At 38.8% G+C, this 21783-nt stretch overlaps 2 protein-coding genes across 6 annotated transcripts in view; both read right to left on the bottom strand.

The window, feature by feature from the left end:
- Positions 1 to 21783, bottom strand: part of inaE (inactivation no afterpotential E) — a 245907-nt gene that overhangs the window by 156328 nt on the left and 67796 nt on the right. The window lies entirely within an intron of this gene.
- On the bottom strand, positions 3352 to 17513 carry LOC109037695 (4-hydroxy-2-oxoglutarate aldolase, mitochondrial). Of its 3 annotated transcripts, none has more exons than XM_072304995.1 (8): positions 17372 to 17513; positions 16174 to 16330; positions 14341 to 14469; positions 12549 to 12646; positions 11105 to 11263; positions 9705 to 9801; positions 6533 to 6666; positions 3352 to 4680 (listed from the first exon to the last, which is right to left on the bottom strand). In XM_072304995.1, exons 2-8 carry the CDS (start codon positions 16313 to 16315, stop codon positions 4522 to 4524), a joined length of 918 nt encoding a protein of 305 aa, XP_072161096.1. In that variant the 5' UTR covers positions 16316 to 16330; positions 17372 to 17513; the 3' UTR covers positions 3352 to 4521. The 3 variants fall into 3 exon arrangements, with proteins under 3 accessions (XP_072161096.1, XP_072161094.1, XP_072161095.1); XM_072304993.1 differs by having other exon boundaries at positions 6511 to 6666; XM_072304994.1 differs by lacking the exon at positions 17372 to 17513 and adding an exon at positions 17210 to 17345 and having other exon boundaries at positions 6511 to 6666.

Below are 21783 nucleotides of genomic sequence, written 5' to 3' on the forward strand. Positions count from 1 at the left end.
ATAGCTGAGCCAAAGCGTCAAAATTGAGGTTGCCAGATTTTTAAATCGCAGATACTGTCATGATAACGTTTAGCGCGCGATGCGAATTACGTAGAGCATTGAGTTTTCATGCGCGGGTGGTTTGAATTCACGCATCAAGAGTCATTAAATATCTTCGTAAGGAGTTAATTTCGGTAATTTTCGTTGTGCGCATCGTGTTTTACGTGAAATTTTGGTTAAGAAATATGTATCATGATGCTAAAATTCGAACCTTGTCTAGTGGTCCATTTCCGCTCCTCCCCTGCTCCGTCGGCCATCTGTGGTTTATTGGTAGGCGTCTATATAGATGTTACACCACAGACATCCCGAGGATAAATATATTCATGTTCTAGGCTTTTCGCCGAATATGGAGTCTATTTCAGCAGATTGGCGAAAATGTGTCGCCACTGACGGGATTCAAACCGGGACCTATTGACCCACAGAGTCGGACGTGCAGACCACCGAGCCAACCCAGCTGGCTGACACAATTGGACTGCATTTTGCAATTTGGAACTATAAATTGGATTAAATTTTGCAATAAGGAACCACTATTTCTGGCCCATTTTAGAAACAACATACATGCCATTGGTTTCCCTTTGCAGATAAGTGATTTTATGGGAGAGCCAAAGATAGTGGTTCCTTTTTGCAAAATTTAATCCAATTCTGGGTCATCTGAAAAAACACTTATGTGCATAGGGAAACTAATGGCACATACGTTGTTTTTAAACCGGGACAGAATTTATAGTTCCCAATTGCAAAATGCAGTCCAATTTGTCCTCGTGTGCTCACCGCAAATTACAAGAAGCATCTACGTTTTTTTTTTTTTTTTTCAAATTTTTTTCAAATTTCAGCCGATCTCAACTCTGACTGACTGAGCATCACCGAACACTGGCACCGTTTCCGGGCGGGTTAATTCTAAAAAGAACTATATGAGATCAAAAGGGTCTATAAAGATTTCCATGCTTCATACTTATTTTTAGTTTTATTTGTGGATACTTCTGTTCGGCGTGAGCAGTCCACTTGGCATTCATAAATTCAAAAATCGTATCATATTCGATCGCAAAAATTCGCCTAATTCGATCGATTTTTTATTCGACAAAGATTACGAAAAGCGTAGCGCACTGAAAAACATTTTTAACGGTTTATGACATCGGGACCCATGACGTCTTAACGGAGGGTATGGATTCGATCGACATGAATCGACCGACAAATAAACAAGTGAATCGATCGAAGTGAACCGATCGACACCGATTCGATCGACAACCGTGAATCGATCGACAACTCCTTGATTCGATCGGCACCGATTCGATCGACAACCGTGAATCGATCGACAATTCCTTGAATCCATCGGCACCCATTCGATCGACAACCGTCAATCAATCAACAACTCCTTGAATCCATCGGCAACGTTTCGATCGACAACCGTGAATCGATCAACAAACCCGTGAATTGATCGACAAAACCGTGAATCGATCGAAAACTCTTTGAATCGATCGACAACTCTTTGAATCGATCGACAATCCCTTGAATCGATCGAATCTGTGTCGATCGGTCGATTTGTTTTTAATCGATTCATATCGAACGAATCAATACCCTCCGTCTCAAGCCTCCCAATAAAGGATCTTATTAAATGAAATCCAGAATCTCTGCGCGAGTCCCAGGGAACCCTATCGTTAGCGATTTCGTCCCTTCGGAGGCGGCGGCGATCGCGCAACGATGCTCCTTGAATCGATCGGCACCGATTCGATCGACAACCGTGAATTGATCGACAAAATCATGAATCGATCGACAAACCCGTGAATCAATCGACAACTCCTTGAATCGATCGACAACTCCTAGAATCGTTCGACAACTCCTGGAATCGATCGACAAACGCGTGACTCGATCGAATCTGTGTCGATCGGTTGATTTGTTTTTCAATCGATTCATGTCGAAGGAATCGATACCCTCCGTCTCAACCCTCCCAATAAAGGATCTTCAATCAAATCCAGAATCCCCGAATCCCAGGGAACTCTATCGTTAGCGATTTCGTCCCTTCGGGGCGGCGGCGGCGATCGCGCAACGATGCTACGTGCGGCTCCGAATTAACGAGGCTCAACACACTTGCAGAGAGATGAGCTTTCTGTTTTGACAGAAACTTGGCACGCACCGCCGACCGAAATTGGCATCGATTAGCGCTTAAGTGTTTTAATAGGCTAATTTTCCTTTTCCTTATGTCTCGCGGCCCGAAAGCTCCTGCTTGATTGGTCAGCACCCGCTCATGAAAATATTCAGAGACTGCCGGCGAAGATTTAGGTGGGTTATTTTTTTGACGGTCGACCACAATCAACACACCGGCACGTTAACTGAGAAGAAATGGGTCTAAACGCAAATTTCTGCTGGAGCGAAAAGAGGAGTCTTAAAAATTACGATGAGCTCAAGTCTTTAGTCTTAAGCTTTTAAGTCTTAAGTCCTTATGTCTTAAGTCTTGTGTCTTAAGTCTTAAGTTTTTAGTCTTAAGTCTAGGATTAAACATAATGTATACATTCTAATTCCTGTATAAGGAGGTGAACGATTAAAAAAATTTAAAAAAATAAAAGTGAAAAGTAAATAAGCGGAAAACTGTCGTAAATGCTTACTTTTTTGTCCCCAAAAAGCGACAATTTATATACATTTCGGGTTTATAAAAGATTCTTTTTCCATTCGGCCGTATTTGCCTCAATGAAAGGTGAATGTGCGGCGATCACTCGGTAAAACCAAAAATATTTCTTGAATGGTTTGAAAATATTGTCGAAAGCTTGTCAAAAAAAAATGTTCTAAAAACTTTAAAATACCTATGTTGAATAGTTTAATGCTAAATTGGATAAACTGTTTAATATTTTTTTCTTCTTAAAAAAAAAAAAACAAAAATTGCGGATGCATTTTTTTAAAATATTCTAGAAAATAACTGATGGATCCATTGCAAACTTTTGCTAGAGCGAAAAAAAAGATTGCTTAAGAAACCCGCTTAAAAATTACGATGGAAGCATTAGAAAGCCCTAAAATTCACTGTTAACTTCACAGCTTCATAAAGTGCTTAATTCAGATTTTCAAAGTGACTTGGTCTGGATAAAATCATATGTTTTTTTTATCAAAGGAGCAAAGAACATGATTTTCATCGAGAGTCAAGAACCCTAAAAGTTCACGCAAAACAGCAATCAAGCGAACGAAGAATCCGATAAGATCCAATTAAGGAATTTTTGAACGTTATGAGGGAAGAAAACCAATGAAAAAGGGACGTGATTGTCCCATAATGACGTTAAGAGACGTGACGAAAACAAATTAATTAGGAAAAAAGTAACAAGAATAAAAAAGTAGGAGATATCTGTAGGTGTATATTTTTCTGACGAGAAAACTACGGAAAGACAAGTAATTCACAACGTACAAGTTAAATAACAAGCTCATACCACATCTGTATTACAGTTTAATTACATCAAAGTTGTATTACACTTGAGCTAATGCAATAAAACATGCTATAAAATCCCTTAACCTGCTATAAAACATACGTGCTCTCCACTAAAGAGTCTCACAAAATTGAGAGACACCAGGTCGCAGGTGATTAATCTTCAAGAAAAAAAGGGAACAGGCAGAGGGGCTTTCTTTTGCGGATCGAAATATTCAAACCATCATTTCTCACGCTCAACATTGTAATTTCATTTGATAATCAGTGTTCTCCTTAATGCAATAAGTCTATGATAGGCTTTTTAGGTGGGAATTTTTCCTGCAGCAAAGTCGCTAACTAAACAAACAGCGTTGGTAATCTGCCTCGGCATCAAACACGAAACATGTTACAGGAAGCGCTGAAAAGATGTTTTCCTGAGTTACAATTTTGACTTAAAGCGTCGTTTCTCGTCAACAAATTTTTTTTTTTTTTTTTTTTTTTTTTTTTTTGTGTGTGTGTCAAATCCGCGCAGATTCAACCCAACATAAGTTTTCTACTTGGAAACGCGTCGTTTTGTTATCGTTAAGTTGGGGTTGAAAAACTATACTGCCGTGCAACGCAAAAACGCCGTAAACGCCATTTTAAACTTTTTGGAAACAATGTATCATGGCAGAAAAACTTGTGTACTTTGGGACAATATTTTCACAGAATTCACTCTCAAATACTATCGAGCACTCAACCTGAAAATTTGAAGTGCACGAAAAAAACAGAACTTTTTATTTTAAAAAGCGTGAAGTTCGGTAAAACGCGGGAAAATCTTGATAAATTTACTGCGTTCTTGCTTAGCACGGCAGTATGGCAAAACAACGTTTCCTTAACTCAAACAAAAATGACTTTAAGTTAAATTCTCACGCATTTGACAAAAAAAAAAAAAAAAAAAAAAAAAAAAAAAAAAAAAAAAAAAATTGTCGGCAAAAACGACGTTTAAGTCAGAATAATATCACAAGAAAATTTTTTCAGCTAGTGTCTTGTAAACGGTGAAGGCATGAGGTAGACGGGATTTTGATGTGACTGAATACGGTATACATCCTATTTTCGTGACATCACAGGTTTTTGAAAAAACCCGATTTTTTCAAACAAGCTCTGATTTCCGCGCGGGCAACGTCCGTGACAGGGTGTAACGGCTTCCGTGGGGGACCCCCGTAATATCCGAGGATGTCCATGGCGGCTTTCAAACCGGGGACTCCATGTTTCCAGAATATCTGCAAAAATATAGAAAAATGGTCGATTGCTTTTTCAGCTGCTGTCGAAAAAAACAGTCGCTTGAATCTAGAGTCCAGACTCTTAAAAACATTGACAAGAAAAAAATACTCTTGATTTAATCAGACTTTTTGCTTGAATCAATAGGAAATTTGCCTAAATCAAGAAGCTCGGTTCTTGGATTCCAAAAAAAGTCGGACTGAATCAAGATTATTTTTTCTTGTCAATGTCATCAAGAGTCTGGACTCTAGATCCAAGCGACACTTTGAGATTTTTATGAAGTTGATACTTCATACGATCAAAAGTATTATATCGCCTCTTGAGGAAGTTCGAACAAGAATGTTAGATCGCTAATCTTTTGCCCTCACAAAGGCACCATTTCGGGGCTAATGCGGCGAGACAAACTACGGGGGTTGAAGGTGGCAACTGGCCAACTACGGTAATAAAAGAGCGAAGCTAAGTTCTGTCATGCGAAGAAAAACACCATATGAGCAATGAAAGATTGTTTAATCTTTTCTGATGGCATACAAATTTTCTTAACGTTTGCGAAGGATTTTTCTTGAAATTTTTAGACGAATTTAATTTAGTTTGTCTGAAAATTTGAAGTGTTTGTAACTTGGCTCTTCAGTTCATGTATAAAGATAGTTAAAAGATAAAGATACTGTTCAAAGATAGGGAGCAAATACATTAGCAGGGTTGCCGTGTTTTCAGTTTTGGAGTCCCCAGATAATGGCGCGGCCCTGTCAATGTATTTGCTCTCTATCTTTGCTTGGAGAGTTTGTCTTGATGTAGAGGTGGACTCTCAGGGTAGGGTGGGATATCCCCTCCATTTTGGCCTCACTTTGAGAGCTTTTTTTGAGCTCGGGAGATGATTTCAGAGGACGGGGGTCAAAAAATCTAAGAAAGTGCGTTACGTGATACTCGAACGGCCATTATACTATTACGGCGTTACTTCAGTACAGAAGAGTTTATCTTCGTCCATGATTCCAATCGTAGTGGAAGATCAGCGATATTTTATTCCATTTTCTGTTAGCGCATGCTCATTGTTTTTTTCTAGAATCGCTGAAACGAAAATTGACTCCGGGCGTTGATATTGGGATCTCGAGTGAATTCTGGAGCGAAATTATTTCAGCTTATCCGGAAAAAGCTTCGGATATAACTGTTCAACTATGTGCACACTCGCATTCTAAAAGAAGCGGTGAAAATGAACCGGAGGTAGGGAATGTCCGAGACGGATCGGAACCCCGAACGAGACTGCTGTAAATTGAAATCACTTCAAAATGATAAAAATTATTTTATAGATAAAAACGTTAAAGATTCAACTGCAAATGGATGTGAATAGTTGGGATGAAATAAAGCGAAAATAACAAGTGTTGAATATTTTAACAAATATCCAGACTATGTAATTTGATCCTTTTCGAATGAAATTGAATTAAAATCTTGTTTCGAAACTCTGTCAGCAGGTTCGATTTTTCGACGGAGCGTATCTCAGTTGAAGAGTCTAATACATCCACATATTGATAAATGACATTATGGGGATTCCGAGAAAAATGGGTTTCCTAAGTAGCAGATAAGCTGCGATTCGATATCAGAATTTATCGCGATTTTACAAAGGTAGATTTATCGCAATATTTTGGTATAAAAATTGCAATGAATTACGATTTCATCGCATTTTGCAATAAATGGGCAAATTAGCTCAATACTATTGAAAAAAAAACATGATAAATTGAGATAAAATTTCGATTTTATCGGACGCCTTTTTGTAGAAATAAAATTGCGACAAGATCGTGGATAATCGCTTAGATGTTGATAATTCTAGCTAAAATATTCACCGTTGATAGCCTCTATTCTCACCGTGATTTCTGGCTCGACCAATTTCATCTGCAGCTCCCGCGCTTTCTCGTACTGTTTCGACATTGATAGTTCGTAAAGTTGGCAAACTGCTTCTCCATAAACCACGCAAAGACCGTTAATGCTGCCAACAGAGCCTAAAATATGAAAATGGGTAGAATGATTAATATTTTAGGATTAAAGTCTTCAGGCCGATTACTTTACTGGGCGCTGAAGAGGCTTAATAATTAAATCTAGTAAATCTAGGGGGTCCTGGCTCCCGCCAGAAAATCGGTAATGTAGCATCGCGTCCATGATATTGGACTCCATGCTCAGCTATATGATATTCGGTTGCTCATCACGTCCAAGATCTTGGACTCCGTGCCCACTTTAATTAGGGATAATTTTTTCGAAAAATCGAAGTGAGCATAGCGTCCAAAATTGTGGGACGCAGGTATTCTCCGACAATATAGGAGCATGGGGTCCAAAAATGTATTAAGACAATTTTGGTGAAATAAAGGCAAAAAAATGTGTTCTCGAAAAAAATTGTGCATTGCTTAGGTTGGGTTAGGTAAGGTTAGGTAGGTTAGGTTAGGTTAGTTTAGTTCAGGTTAGATTGGATAAGCGAAGTATACGATTTTCTATCATGATGAACTTTAAAACTAAGGGAGGTCTACTTGCTTTTGGACTCCATGCTCAAGCAAAGAAGTGAGACCTTTAGCGATGAGCATGGAGTCCAAGATCTTGGACGAGATGGACGAGATGAGCAGGTAAGTATATCAAGGATGAGCATGGAGTCCAATATCTTGGACGCGATGCTACATAATCAGAAAATCGGAGCAATTTTGTTAAATAAGTGCGTGACGTACCTGAAACCACGGAAAAAAGTCACATAGTTTTAACTACGTATATCCTGATTTTGGCACCAGCTAAAAATTGGGTTGCACCCGCCAAAGGCACACTGGAAAAAAACACTTTGGACCTAGAGTCCAGACTCTTGAAAACATCGACAAGAAAAAATACTCTTGATTCAATCGGATTTTTGCTTGAATCAAAACGAAATCCGCTAAAATTAAGAGACTTGGTTCTTGATTTCAGCTAGATTCTGATTGAATCAAGCGTACTTTTTCTTGTCGATAATTTTAAGAGTCTGGACTCTAGATCCAATGTGTTTTTTTCCAGTGCGTAGTTAAGTCAGCCAAAAATGTGTTTGACTTGACTAGACTTCTGGTTGGCGCCGAAAACAGCCAGGAATATGATTGGATTATCCTAATTTTTCCGTGGCATCTCTAAATTTTTATTTCAACCGACATTTCGTCAATAAAAACTCAAAATAATTGCTCTTGAGACGACTCGTTTTATCAAAACTTTTCAAGAGAGGCCCCCCAGACCCCCCTTAGGAGCTCTCTCCCTCCCCCTAGAAACCTCTTTATGAGGGGCTCTTCTGCCTCCTCTCCTAAAAAAAATTCCTTACGCCCATGTGAGAGTAAATTCGGTATGACCTCATCGCGCGCCAGTAAGGATGCATTAATGGCTCAAGTCAAAAATTGCGATCGTGACTTTACAAATATACGTTCATGGTGTATAAAACCAATTTTTTCACCAAAGACCCGTCCGCTTCCTTGAACAAATGTTTGAAGTTCAGTAAAATAGTGAAACTCAGGATTGCCACAGAATTTGGAAAATTAAATTCCCTGACATTTCCCTGATTTTCTCAACACATTTTGGTGAAATTACCTGACAACTGAACAAATAATGCCAGATTGTTAAGAAGGCATACTCAGAAATAGTTTTCAGGCAAAAATTTGTTGTTCAAAACTTCAAACCCTGAAATTTTCCCTGACATTTCCAGGTTTTCCCAGACTTTTTAAAATTCCCTAACATTTCCCAGTATTCCCTGACAGTGGCAACCCTGGAGCCCCCCCCCCCATTTCTTTTATAATGTACAAAACCTGAGGTTATTGAAGACGTGGAGGATAATCATTGAGGCGAAAAAGAACAAAAGGTGATAAATCAAGCTTGTTGATTTGATTCCTGAACTCGGCAATTTATAATTGAGCGGTTAACGAAGCAATCGTCGCATTGGATCGAAACTTGAGTAAGCTGAGGAGAATGGAAGGAAAGAGGCGAATGGCGCTTTCTCACACTATTCCCGAAGTCGAGAACTTTTGACTGCGCCTGAACTGAGAACTCTTCACAATTAATCCGAGTTGAAGGGAGAGACACCACAACAACCGTCAAGTTAGAACTAAAATAAACAGGTCTGGAGTTTTACCCCTCCATGAGACTTAGTATAAAAGTAAGTCTCAATACCTCCAATTTTCACAACACAAATGGGCCGCGTTTAACAAAAAGGAGCCATGCCACATCAGCTATTGCCAAATTTAACAGGGCACTTACATTTTTCACAAGAGAACGTTTGTGCGGATTCCTTTGAAAATTGTAGGGAATTTGCCTCGTACTATGGAGAAAATTAACTGAAATTTGCACTAAAATCCGCACAACCGTTTTCAGGGAAAAGATTGAAGTGCCTGATTAAATTTTGCAACAGCTGATGTGGCTTGGTTTCTTTCTGTTTAACGCGGTCCAGATGTTCTTCTTCTCTGCAAAATTTTCTCAGATAATAAGATTTCCTGACATTTAATTTTTTTCATGGGGGGAGGGGAGGGGGGCATGCATTTTCATAAAAATGTGTGCGCGAGGTCTCTGGAAATTTAAGAAAAGCAATGTTTTGGTACGGAAGAAAAAATGTGAAGGTTCCGCAGCAAAAGTTCCTGACTCTTTGGCAAGGCGCAAGAAAAATTTCCTGACTTTCCCAAGTTTGCCTAGACTTGGTTATTCTTCTCTAATAAAACGGTACGAGGGACAAAACGCCTGGTTGAGCCAAAACTAATCTTCCTAGCTCAATTTTTTCCAGAGCGTGTGTTAGTTAATTAGGAAATCGATAAAAAAGTGATAAAGTAGATTGCCTTCATGGTAACCACCTTTCATTCAACCTTCATTCCAGGCCTTTTTTATTTTAACCACACATATAATGGTAAAAGGTGGGACCCAGAAAAAGAGAGTAAAAAGTAACTGAACATTTTTTGGGACGAAAAAAATGTCCATCCTATTGTTTAAAGTGTCTGGGTTCGTTGTTCCTCATCCTCGTCTTTTTCCTCTCTATTTGTGATCGATTTTTTTAGTAGAAAAATACCTGCAAGAATTCCAGCGAGCAAACATCCTGCTGAGGCCTCAAGGATGTCAAACTGTTCATTTTGCGTGGCGACGCTTAGACCTCCTATTTTTGTAACCTAAAATATAAATTCCATCATTCCAAATCCAACATAATGCACTCAAAATTAATTTATTAATTATACTCTAAAAAAATAGCTTTTACTGTACGGAACAGAATGGGGTTACTCTTCAATGTGGCAAAGTGAAAGGACTGCAGCTGATAAAAAATATGATCGAATAAAAACCAAGGTTCATATCATTAAAAAAGTTATGATAATGTGCCCCCTCCCCCTTTATCTTAACCCCCCACCAAATTCATCTTAACTGCTGACAATTACAGACGGAAACCTGGGTAGTGGAAAAGCCAAGAAAAATTAATCAAATGACGCCTATAACACTACGCTCCCCTCGCTAATATTAAAATTACCTATCTACAACTTCTTTTAATCTTCTAATCTTCTTTTAATCAACACTTGTAAATATATACAATTTTCATGCGCATGCATAAAAAAATGTTAATCAATTGAACAAAAAACCTTGTTGTGAATTACGATCTGCGATCAAGAAATAAAAGAGGCACACACAATTTTAGCATCATTGAGAACTAGTGATTCCTTCTTAATGGGCCTGTTGCAAAGTTCAGTTGGAACAGATGAAGAGTTACTTCCTTAGAAAATGGCTCAAAAACCACGAAAAGCTCATCGGGATCGTCTGAAACGCATGCCTAATGTTACAATTTGAGGGAGGGATACGCGTTTTTTTCAGCTTCCCGCTTCAAAAACAAGACTACAGCACAAGTGAAAATTTCGTAAGAAGAGTCGTTCCATCTTACCTTTGCGGACTAGGATGCTACACGATATTCGAAATGGCTGACTCTTTCGCGCGCATCTCCGGAGGAAGCACCATGGTCTTTATCAATGCTAGGAAAATGTAAATATAAACACACCGGTTGATAAAATCCGGTGTGATTTGACGTGCTGGCATCGGCCATCTTGAATATTGCGAAGCATCCTAGAGCGCAGGGTTTAGATAAGACAACTCCACTTAAAAAATGATCACCTGTGCTTCAGTATCGCGTTTGAAGCGAGAATCTTAAAAAAAAAAAAAAAAAAAAAAAAAAAAAAAAAAAAAAAAAAAACATATTTCTTACGTACTCGTGAAGTTTGGATTGAAATTTCAGACTTTCCCGTGCCCTCATTGTGAATTTTGAGCAATTTGCTGTAAAGAACAACTCTTCTTTTTCCTCTAGCTGAGGTATGCACCAGACGCATTGCAAATCGTAGTTGAATAAGTGTCTCCTGTTTCACATTTTATTTGTTCTAAGCTTCTAAAAACTTTTGGGTGAGAACAAATGAATGATAAATCGTTGAACCAACTTACATCCGTGTCTTTGATACCAACGATATTGGGATGAGCTGCCAGTTTAGTGAGGACGGAAAGTGGGAGATCAAATCCGGTGATAGCCACGTAATTGTAGATCAAAACGGGAATAGGACTCCTGTTCGCTACCGTCGTAAAGTGATCTAATAAAACTGCATCCTACAGACAAAATTCGAGGATAACAATTAGGAAACGTCACACTTGTGTTTATGAGAAAACGGATTTCTTTAAATTATCCCTGATTTCCCTGACACAAAAAAAAAAATTCCCTGACATTTCCCGGTTTTCCCGGTCGCTAGACACCCTGGTGTAGAGTCCCTTTATACCCAGAGTTACGACATCTCATTTGTGGTTGGGCTCGTTTGGGCTGAAAATGGGCCTAAAAAAAAATCCAATTCTGATTGGTTCTCGCTCATGGAGTCACAAACGAGTGCACCAAGATGGCGATGACTCGAATGTGAACAAAAATAATGAAAATATTACCTAATTGTGGTTTATCAAGAGTAAATTGTTATTTCCATCGGTCCAAAATGAAAATAGATTAAGAAATTACCCACAAACTAATCTCATGTTCTTTTTAATTGATCAATTTTGTTGATGTTGTTGTTTTTGGATGACGGACATCGCAGTATTTCTTATCCTTATCCCTCAATATCGTTCGTTTGAGTGCACTCTTTTGTGCCACCATAGCCAGCCCAGGCCGGCTGCTAGGCAGCTGATGATCGAGATGTCTTAACTCTGGGTAAAAAGGGACTCTACCCTGGTGTTTCCGGTCCATAGAGCCAAGTTCCGAGAGAAACAAGGAATTCAACCCACGCTGAACTTTGAAAAAAATGCAGTGCAATGCACGAAGCGCGGCAAATTGGAGCAGTGACTCTAAAAAATATGGAATGAGGTCAGGAAAGAAGGACCTGTATCCTCTTATGCTAATTTTTCATCAGTGTCGTAGCGTGCTTTGCGATACATCGATTTATCTGCCATTCGGACACATGGAAAAGGATCGATAAACAGGGTGTTGAAAACGAACACCTTAATAATCGATTATTCACCACAGTTTTAAATGGGGAAATATCGATAATTGATCATTCACACCTCGCCACTGTTTTTCAGGGGAGCTAAAGTGAGTAAGAGAGACACACCCGATTTCAGCACGGTGTAAAGATTCAACTACATTTTCGTTTAAGACATATTCCAATTCCTCCATCGCACGGACAGGTAAAATATTAAGCTTTAATCCATACTAGGCGTTTAGATTGAACCCAGGAAAATAGAACGGAATAGAAGTGAAAATATAAAGGTCCAGTTACACGATCAAATTGAGCCATCAAATTAGGACTCTCATTGGTTGCATCCTCTCCTCAGGTCTTTTTCCACCAATCACAGCTTTAGTTTGATGGCTCAATTTGATCGTGTAACTGGACCTGAAGGGATAAGATGAACGTACGCTCATATTTGATTTGAAGTAGAATGGTGGCAAGACCAGGACAGCGTCAGCCCCTTCCTTTGCCATGGCTATTGATAATTCACAAGTGGCCTTCGTCGCTGAAAACAGAAAAGTCATCGCGTCATCTTCCTTTATCGCCTTGCCAAATACTAATCTTTCCTGGCAACGTGTTAAGTGTTAAGATAAAGTTTAAAATATTAGTGAACTGTGAAGACTCAACGTCCGTTCCAAAAACTTTGAATGATAAACTGATTACTGGAGCCTGAATAGAAGAAAGTGTTAAAAACTTTAAAAAAAATAATCCATTGAGTTTGAAACCGAGTTGTTTTTGCCCTCTAGGTGTTCCTTTTCACATATTCTGTTTTCTTTCTTTTTGTGTAGAAATGTTAAAATTACTCTAATGGGGTATCTATAATTCAAATGAAATTTGCTAGAAAAATGATACAAATTGTTTGAAACAAAAGAAAAACTTTTCCTAAGATCGAGGAAATTTTTGTTCATACTTGAAAAAAAAACCCGTTTTAAACCATGCTTCTATGTAAGAAAAAACGCGAATCAGAATAATTTAGATGGCATTTAGCAAAAAGGAACCGGCGTGAATTGTTGTAAAAATATTTGTTGTAAAAATATTTCTCCTTCATAATTATCTAAAAAATATGCCAGAATAGCAAATAGTTTTGGCTTCCCACCGAATAATTGTTAATTTTAAAGGAAAGTAACTGTGTGAATTTTAATACTGTGCATATTTAAGCATTTTCAAAAGGAATGGAGAAGTTACACGATTTTGAAAACACAGTAATCATACTAGTTTCTTTTTGCTAAATGCAAGCCATTTGTAAATTAAATTTGTACTAAGATTTGTCCTTAAATATCCATGATGCGCGATATAAAGAAGGAAGAGAGAACGGTTTCAATTCTTTACAAGAGTATGAAAATCCTGAGATCACAGTTTGGCGAAAGATCTTTTTTACGAGTAATGTCACATTAACTTCCGATATCGCTTACATACCCGCGATAGATGGAGCATAAATTCAAAACTTTCCTCGTGGCGGTCCCACCTTGTTAAATTCCATCTTTATTTTCAACATATGTCAGTTCTTTCGATGCAAGTTTCCCCAATGCCAGATAATCGTTTCGTAAGTCGATATCTCCTTCGAGTGAACTCCCAAACTTTTGTTTTTATTTCCCATAGCACTATCGAGTAACGCGAAATTTATTTGCTTCCAAAATTGATCCGACATTTACAGTCAGAAACTTCCAATGTTTCTTTATTTCTTACAGTGGGTTACTTGCATAAAGCATTGAATCGTATTTCGAAGGACGAAAGTTATGCAGTAGAAAATAATGACACCCAGTTCCTTGGTCCATTATTGATGAAGTTTGAAAAGCTCAACGATTGACGTCATACTGTCACTGGCGCATACTGCCCTGCTAAGAAAGACCGACTTATTTTCCGTGTACTCAGGGCATTACCTACTGCCGTGCAACGCTAAAACGCCGTAAACGCCATTTCACATTGTTTGGAAACAACGTATCATAGCAGAAGAACTTGGGTACCTTGGGACAATGTTTTTACAGAATTCTTTCGCAAATACTATCAAAAACTTAACTTGAAAATTTGAAATGCATGGGTAAAACAGTTTTCATGTTATAGAGTTTTAAGTTCCAAAAAACGAGGAAAAATCTTGATGGATTTACGGCGTCCTCACTTAGTACGGCAGATTATTTTCCCAAGGACGTCCGAAAATAATACGAGGTGAAAATTAAAATGCAAGACATGTCGTCTTCTTACATTCACACGTGGATCCACCAATGATGAGCCTATCGTTGGATATGAGTTTCCGAGTCTCTCTAATGAGAGCCAATCTTTCTTCCGGACTGATGTACGGCAGTTCGCTGCAAGATCCACCCAGCACATAGCCTGGAAATGTCAAGAATCAGAAAATTTACAGGATGCAATGAGGCGGTTTTACTTGTGGGAAAAATTCAAACCAAAATTTACTTAGTCTCTGATATCAGTCATCGGTCTAAGCCATCAGAAATAGGCACCAGTGAAACAAAAAGCGCTCACAATCAGATTGAACCTAACTTTGTGTACTGTCAGTGCGGGGGATCCAGAGAGGGAATGGGGTGATTCAAATTGACAAGATATGAAAGGGATACAATGAACGGAAATGGATTTCTGAGGGAGGTCACACTGAAAAAAAATTTTCGGCGCTTTTACCAAGGTCCGTTGGTACCTTTACCATCTCCCTTTTTTTCTACCAATTATTGGTAATTCTACCAAGACAGACTGGTAAGCTTACCTAAAAACCGGTATTTTTACTGTTTTTCTCAGGTAAGAATACCACTTTTATTGGTAATCAATTCCCGGTAAATTTGCCATTTTATCTCGGTAATTCTACCACAGTCGATAAAAAATATTGGCGTTTTTACCGGGGTCCAGTAAAATTACCGAGAAAGTCAATAATTTTACCGAGATTTCTCGGTAGAATTACCAATTCCGTAAATGGAAATTTTACCAAGAAAAAACTGGGATCAAATAGAGCCCTGAATTCTCGGTAATTTTACCCTTTTCTTAGTAAATACACCGATATTTTTTTTTCAGTGCAGCAGTAATTTCTAGAAGAGATCGGATCCGCAATAAAAGAGTGCGTCAGATCATGCGAGTCGAAAATTAAATCGTACTCAGCGTCATAACCATACAGCTTGTCTGGCACGGTCATGTGTTCAGGATGACGGAAGAATGGCTGCTGTAGAAGATGCTTGGTTGGGTACCTCCAGGGCGAAGACGAAGGGGACGCCCAGTGAAAGGGTGGCGACAGGGGTTTCTTAGAGAACATGAGGGAATGCAAACTCCCTGAAGGGCTTTGGGATGATAAGGGACTTTAGCGGATGGGAGTCACAGAGCGACAAAGAGCGCTGTAAAAGCAGCTCTATGTATGAATGTATAATGAGAGGGAGGAAAGATGGATTGCATGCACTTCTAGATTTTGAGGAACAAACTTTTTCGATATGAAATTACGACGGATACTTCAAAAAACTTAATACAGTAGACTCTAGATTATCCGGCTTCGTATTATCCGGACTCTGGATTATCCGGATCGATTTTGCAACCATGTAACTACGTACGCATTCCGATAAGTGAGCGGATCCGCGGAGAAGCGGTCGCACGGCATATTAGCGCCTGCAAGGCTGAAGGAATACTTCACGCATTGTGCCAAACAGTGAGGTCGGCGTGGAGCGCATTAGCGCCTACTAGATTGCATAAATACTTCTCGCATTGCGCCAAACGCAGTGCAGTCGGTTACTTAGCCTAAAACGCACATTAGAGGCTACAAGACTGTACGAATGCGTCACGCATTGCGGGCCCGGCACCATAATTAATCCGGATAATCTAGAGTCTACTGTAATGATGTTAATGTGTTGCAGTCTTCTAAGTGCCGTGTAAAAACGGGGTGACAAGTTTGTTTATTTTCTTTTTTATTAAAAATTCCCTGATTTTTAAAAACTTGAAAAAAGAGTAATTAGTTCAGTACTGCAACTAGCTGTTTTCATGGGATGATTTCGTTTGGAGATAATTCTCAGAATTTGATTTTTTTGCTACGAAAAAAAGGAAAATTACCTTTGAATGGAATTTTTTCCCACAAAGCTACATTCTTCTTCCAGGCATTAAAATCTATATTATCATCTTTATCGAAAGGTGTTGGAAGGGGTGGAAACACACCGTCCAATCGGAATTTTCGCTTTGGGGTAGCTCCAGACATCTTAGGGACTTTGGCCTGAAAAAAAATGACCGTCGATAATTGGAGAAAAACAAAAAAACGACTCATTCATTAAGTTATCAGTCTTTAACATGAGAAACATAAACCTAACTTAAGTAATTGGCCTTCCATATTGTTGAGGCACTGGAAAGATCTTCATCGTTAGTATACGTCTAAGACGGTAACGAAACGGTTGATATCTTTAAAGTATATTTACACTCGTAATCAAGGAAAATAAACAACAAACATAATTTGCTTGTAATCTATGTACCAATTTCTCCAGTGAGGGTGGAACATCGATGATACAACTGCAAAAACGCGTACCTCGATTTACGACGCTGCAAACTTCTTGGCTACCATTATATTTATTGACCTTTACCTTTACATTTATTTATTATTTAGTGATGGTTGACGCGGCAAAATTATTATCACTCTAAAAAAAATATTGAAAAAAATCGAAGGCAAAAGTAAGATGCTTGCGGATCCTCATATAAACACATTAAGACTCTTAATAATAATTTAATTTGTTCAGCGGCTCTCCACGAAGATAAGATAAAGAATGAAAATAAGTCCTTATTCTAATGATAACAGCCCGACTGAATTTCTTTATGAGTAGGTAAGGGTTATTTAATTGGACTCAAGATTTTCGGTTGATTGTGAAATTAAAAGGGACTTAAATCAACTTTCTTAAAAAAACGATGACTGATGTTTTTGCAAATTAGGTAAGGGTTGCTAAACAAATTGCTGAAGTCTTTGTTCAATTGTCTCAATTCATTTCATTCCGATTCATATTCATAAATTCGAGCGTTGTCTACCGGAAGTAAATTTTACACAACAAGGGAGATAGCAGTAGAGCATACTCTGTCTCCGTTAGTAACCATTCCAGCAGGCTCATACCTCTAAGCTCGATGGAATAAAAACTTCTCTTTGATAAAAAAAAAATTACTCCTCCTAACATGACCCATTTCCGTACCCTATTTTCCAGGGGGGAAAAATAAAGAACAAACGTATACACTAAGCCGGTGGCAGCTCCGTGGAGCGCCCTGTTAGAATACTCACAACACAGTATGGAGAGTCAGTCGACCGCAAAAGCACACTTTGAACTGTTTGAGTTGTCTGCTTTCGCGGCGAGCAGCGGGAGGATATCGCGGCGTGTTGTCAAGTCCCCTGATTCCGAGGCACTGATTGGCCGAGCACTTGTCGTACACAAATAATTGATATTAATAACGAAAAAACAGACAGCGCTCTCGGCCTATCTCGTCGATGATATGTGGAGCTGTCGAGCAGTTGTGCTTGAAAAACACGAAGATCAAGTTTTTGGTCATAGGAACCGAACTTCGGTTCACGAAATCAAGGCTTTTGTTAGCCACACTTGGACTTGTATTTTTTTTATCGAAGAATTTGGTTTTATGACCCGAAATTTTGTGATTACGAACAAAAATTTCAGATGCCTGAATCGTACGATTCAGGGTTTGGTTTCATAGAGGCCATCCAGGCATTACTTAAGAAGGCAGGGTCTCGGCTTGTCTTTACAGGGTCCTACGACAGGGTGTCTACTAAAACAGGCTGGTTAAAAATAAGTACTTTTACAGTAATTTTTCAGTAAATTCTCGAGAAATTCAGTGCCTCTTCTAACCTAAATATTCCGTACTTTTTCAGTGCCTCCATTTGATGAAATTAGAAAAATTTCAAAAATTTGAAATTGCGACAAAAATGACAAAAAATTAAAAAAAAATTCCGGACCTTTTTGCGGAATTTCCGCACTTTTTCAGTTCTTCCGGGCCGCCCTTAAAAAATCAGTACTGCTTCCGGACTTTCCGGAAATCCGGACTTGTAGACACCCTGTACGAGTGGGGAGGGGGGACGTCAAACCTAGTCTTGCGTTTAAAAGAAAAAGAAAAAGAAGAAGGGGGAAATCTAAGGGCTGGAAAGCACGTATTATTAATATTTTTTAAGTGTTGATAAATTAATGTGATAAAACTTTTTGAAAAAATTGTATTCACACTTACCTACTAGCACGTCGAGCATGATTTTTGCAGCGAAAGAGAGCGGTGGTGGTGGTTGGTGGTGGTTCACACGAATGTTTGTAAATGTAGCATTGGCTCCAATTTTCTCTGACACGAAAAACAAAAGACACAGACACTAGGAAAACTGAAACGCACCGTCGGTGATTTCCTCCCGGGGGAAAATTCTTGATTATGAATTTCTGATCGCATTAACTGGCAACTTTTTGAAAATACCTGGAAACTTTTTAATCCCTTTTTCTGGCTTGAGAAACATACTGGAGAAAAGTGACTTAAAATGCGAGTAAAAGTGTTTGATTAAGGAAGAGAGGATGAAGTATATCAAGAAAGAAGTTGCTTGTATCAAGCAGAAAACTGCTTTATTCAAGAAATTTCATTATCGATTCAAGATGAAATCTTCTTAATTTGCAAATTTAATGATACTTCTGCTAAAATTAAGTAAATTTTTCCAGTGTACTTATTCTATGAAAGCTCTCCCTTTAATTCGAACAGAAATTCTTTTCACTATGAGGATTGACAAGACACACACATATAAGTGTGTTTAGATTACACAAGTGCACATTAGAGCAAAGACATTACACTGCTCATTAAAATTACATTAGGAAGTATACTTCACGTCATTAATGTTAACAGACCAGAAAAATTTCATTTGAAGAAAAAAAGAAAATAATGAAAATTGGACAACAGAGTAAGGACAAATAATTGAAAAGCGATATTACACCCTTGAGCATGAGAGAGAACAGAAATATATAGATATTTCTGATTTTAAATTCGTTTCAAACATTATTCATTCCTAGGCACACAAAAAAAGATAAAACGCGGTTGAAAAAGAAATGAAAAACATTAAAAGAAAGACAGAAATTTTTAAAGGGCAAATTCCGCCGTAGGGATGCAGAACGTCATTTCTTACAGAACGTAACTCCGTTCCGTTACAAAATTGACTCAAACGACTCCTTCTCTGAAAAAAATATGTTTGTGCCACGATGGTCTAAAATTGTGCTGATTTCGCACATAATCAGAGGAGAAATCAGTGGAATTTTCAATACGAGGGGCGTTCAATAAGTAAGTATCCCCCCCTCTCTAAAATCCATTAGAATGGACCAATTTTAAAAAACTTGGGCTCAAAATCTTTCTTAGGATATTTTGAGTTCAACAAAACAAACCGCAACAAAATCGGACTATGTGCGGCCGAACGCGAGCCGTTTGAACGCGCCGAGGTGCTCAACGCTCTCGCCGAATCCGCGGGGATTTGAAGTTTGCTACAGGAGAAGGGCTTCTCTGCCTAAGCCTCAGTCGTTCATCACTGACGAAAAATCAAAGACATTTTTGTAGAATAAGGGGCTTACCTCACTTCTCCACATAACCAGCTCGATCCAAGCAGGTCTGATACTGAGACCAAGAGAACAGTTTCTGGATGCCACGCGCGTGGAAGTCTTTCAGCTGACACGGGATGAAAGAGTGGACGGCTTGTTTGACCTCTTCCACTGATTCAAAATTAACTCCTTCAAGTTCAGATTTCAGGAACGGGAATAAATGGTGGTCTGGTTTGCCATTTATTATCGTATCTGAAATCTGAACTCGGAGGAGTTAATGTTGAATCAGTGGAAGAGGTCAAACAAGCCGTCCACTCTTTCATCCCGTGTCAGCTGAAAGACTTCCACGCGCGTGGCATCCAGAAACTGTTCTCTTGGTCTCAGTATCAGACCTGCTTGGATCGAGCTGGTTATGTGGAGAAGTGAGGTAAGCTCCTTATTCTACAAAAATTTCTTTGATTTTTCGTCAGTGATGAACGACTGAGGCTTAGGCAGAGAAGCTCTTCTCCGGTAGAGAACTTCGGATCCCCGCGGATTCGGCGGGAGCGTCGAGCAACTCGGCGCGTTCAAACGGCTCGCGTTTGGCCACACATAGTCCGATTTTGTTGCGGTTTGTTTTGTTGAACTCAAAATATCCTAAGAAAGATTTTGAGCTCAAGTTTTTTTAAAATTGGTCCATTATAATGGGTTTTAGAGAGGGGGGATACTTACTTATTGAACGCCCCTCGTAAAATATGCACAAGAGTATTGTAGTGAAAATAAAATTGGCAAATGGAGAATAAACCACTAGACAAGGTAAGAATTTAAGCAACCTGATACATGTTTCTTAATCAAAATTTCACGCCGAACACGATTTTTAGAACGAAAATTACTGAAACCAACTCCTAACAAAGATATTAACGTTTTTATTTCACTTTGGTTACGAGAATTTGAACTGCCCGCTGACAAGAAACTCAAAGCTCTACGTGAGTCAAATCGCGCACTAGAACAGTTTCAGCAAGCTTCTCAATCGAGCAATGTTCATTTCCCGCCATGTGTTGTTCAAACTATTAGCAATTTGCTATAGCTGAGCCAAAGCGTCAAGATTGAGGTTGCCAGATTTTTATATTGCAGAGACTGTCATGATAACGCTTAGCGCGCGATGTGAATCACGTAGAGCATTGAGTTTTCATGAGCGGGTGGTTTGAATTCACGCATCAAGAATCATTAAATTCCTTTGGAAGGAGTTGATTTCGATAATTTTCGTTGTGCGCGTCGTATTCTACGTGAAATTTTAGTTCAGAAACAAGTATCAGAATGCTGAAATTCGTACCTTGTCTAGTGGTCCATTGACAAAATTTAAATAAAGTTACGTTCTTTCGGCTGGAAAACAACGATAAAACTGACGTGCTAGGGAAGAACGCCGTATAAACAATCGACAGTTTCCAAACTACCGCGGAAAAAACATGTATTTATTGATGAAAATTATGCGTATTTTTCTTGAAATTTTCAGATACTTCGGATAAAACTGCGGACAAAATCGTCTGAAAAAATTGAAGAAAAATATTCACAATTTCTCTAGTACATTAGGTTTTTATAGAAGAAAAGATGGCAACGTTTGAAGGCTCATACAGCGTTCCTCCATACTGTCACGCTAAGGAAGAACGCCGTATGAACATTCGAGAGTTGCCAAAATTCCTTCGATAAAATGCTTATTTTCGACGCTAGTTACGAATATTTTTCCTCTAAATTTTCAGAATTTCCAGGTGAAATTGCGAAAAAATTATCAGAAAAATCGGGAGGAAAACATTCATAAGTTTACAAGGAAATTTGCGTTTTATCACAGAAAATTTGGCAACGCCTGAAGGTTCATACGGCGTTTTTCTTAGCACGGCAGCATAGCACGGCAGGAAAGCCCTCCACAATCCTCCGCAAACCCTCTGAACCGCCCAACAGAGGGTTATTTTTCATTTCGAGGTAATTGAACCTCTCATTCAAGAACGACAAAAAGCAGTGGGAACAAAACAGCACTTGCGCCCTTTATCGCATGAACCGTTTAATGCCGATCCGAGCGTGCATTGTAACGAACACGTTGTTACAGTGTACAGTCGCGGTTCGGTTAGCGCGCTCGCCGCCCCTTCAATCTCGCTCGATG

This window comes from Bemisia tabaci, chromosome 10 (assembly GCF_918797505.1).
Source record: "Bemisia tabaci chromosome 10, PGI_BMITA_v3".
NCBI classification, from domain to species: domain Eukaryota; kingdom Metazoa; phylum Arthropoda; class Insecta; order Hemiptera; family Aleyrodidae; genus Bemisia; species Bemisia tabaci.

What these genes read in the sequence shown, in the direction of transcription:
- LOC109037695 (XM_072304993.1), bottom strand. Translation starts at nt 16,315, where the DNA reads ATGTCTGGAGCTACCCCAAAGCGAAAATTCCGATTGGACGGTGTGTTT. An exon ending in TTGGTATCAAAGACACGGAT is followed by an intron (nt 9,802 to 11,104) that starts GTAAGTTGGTTC and finishes TTTATATTTTAG; the next exon opens with GTTACAAAAATAGGAGGTCT. An exon ending in GAGAATAGAGGCTATCAACG is followed by an intron (nt 4,681 to 6,510) that starts GTGAATATTTTA and finishes ATATTTTTGCAG; the next exon opens with ATATTCTGGAAACATGGAGT.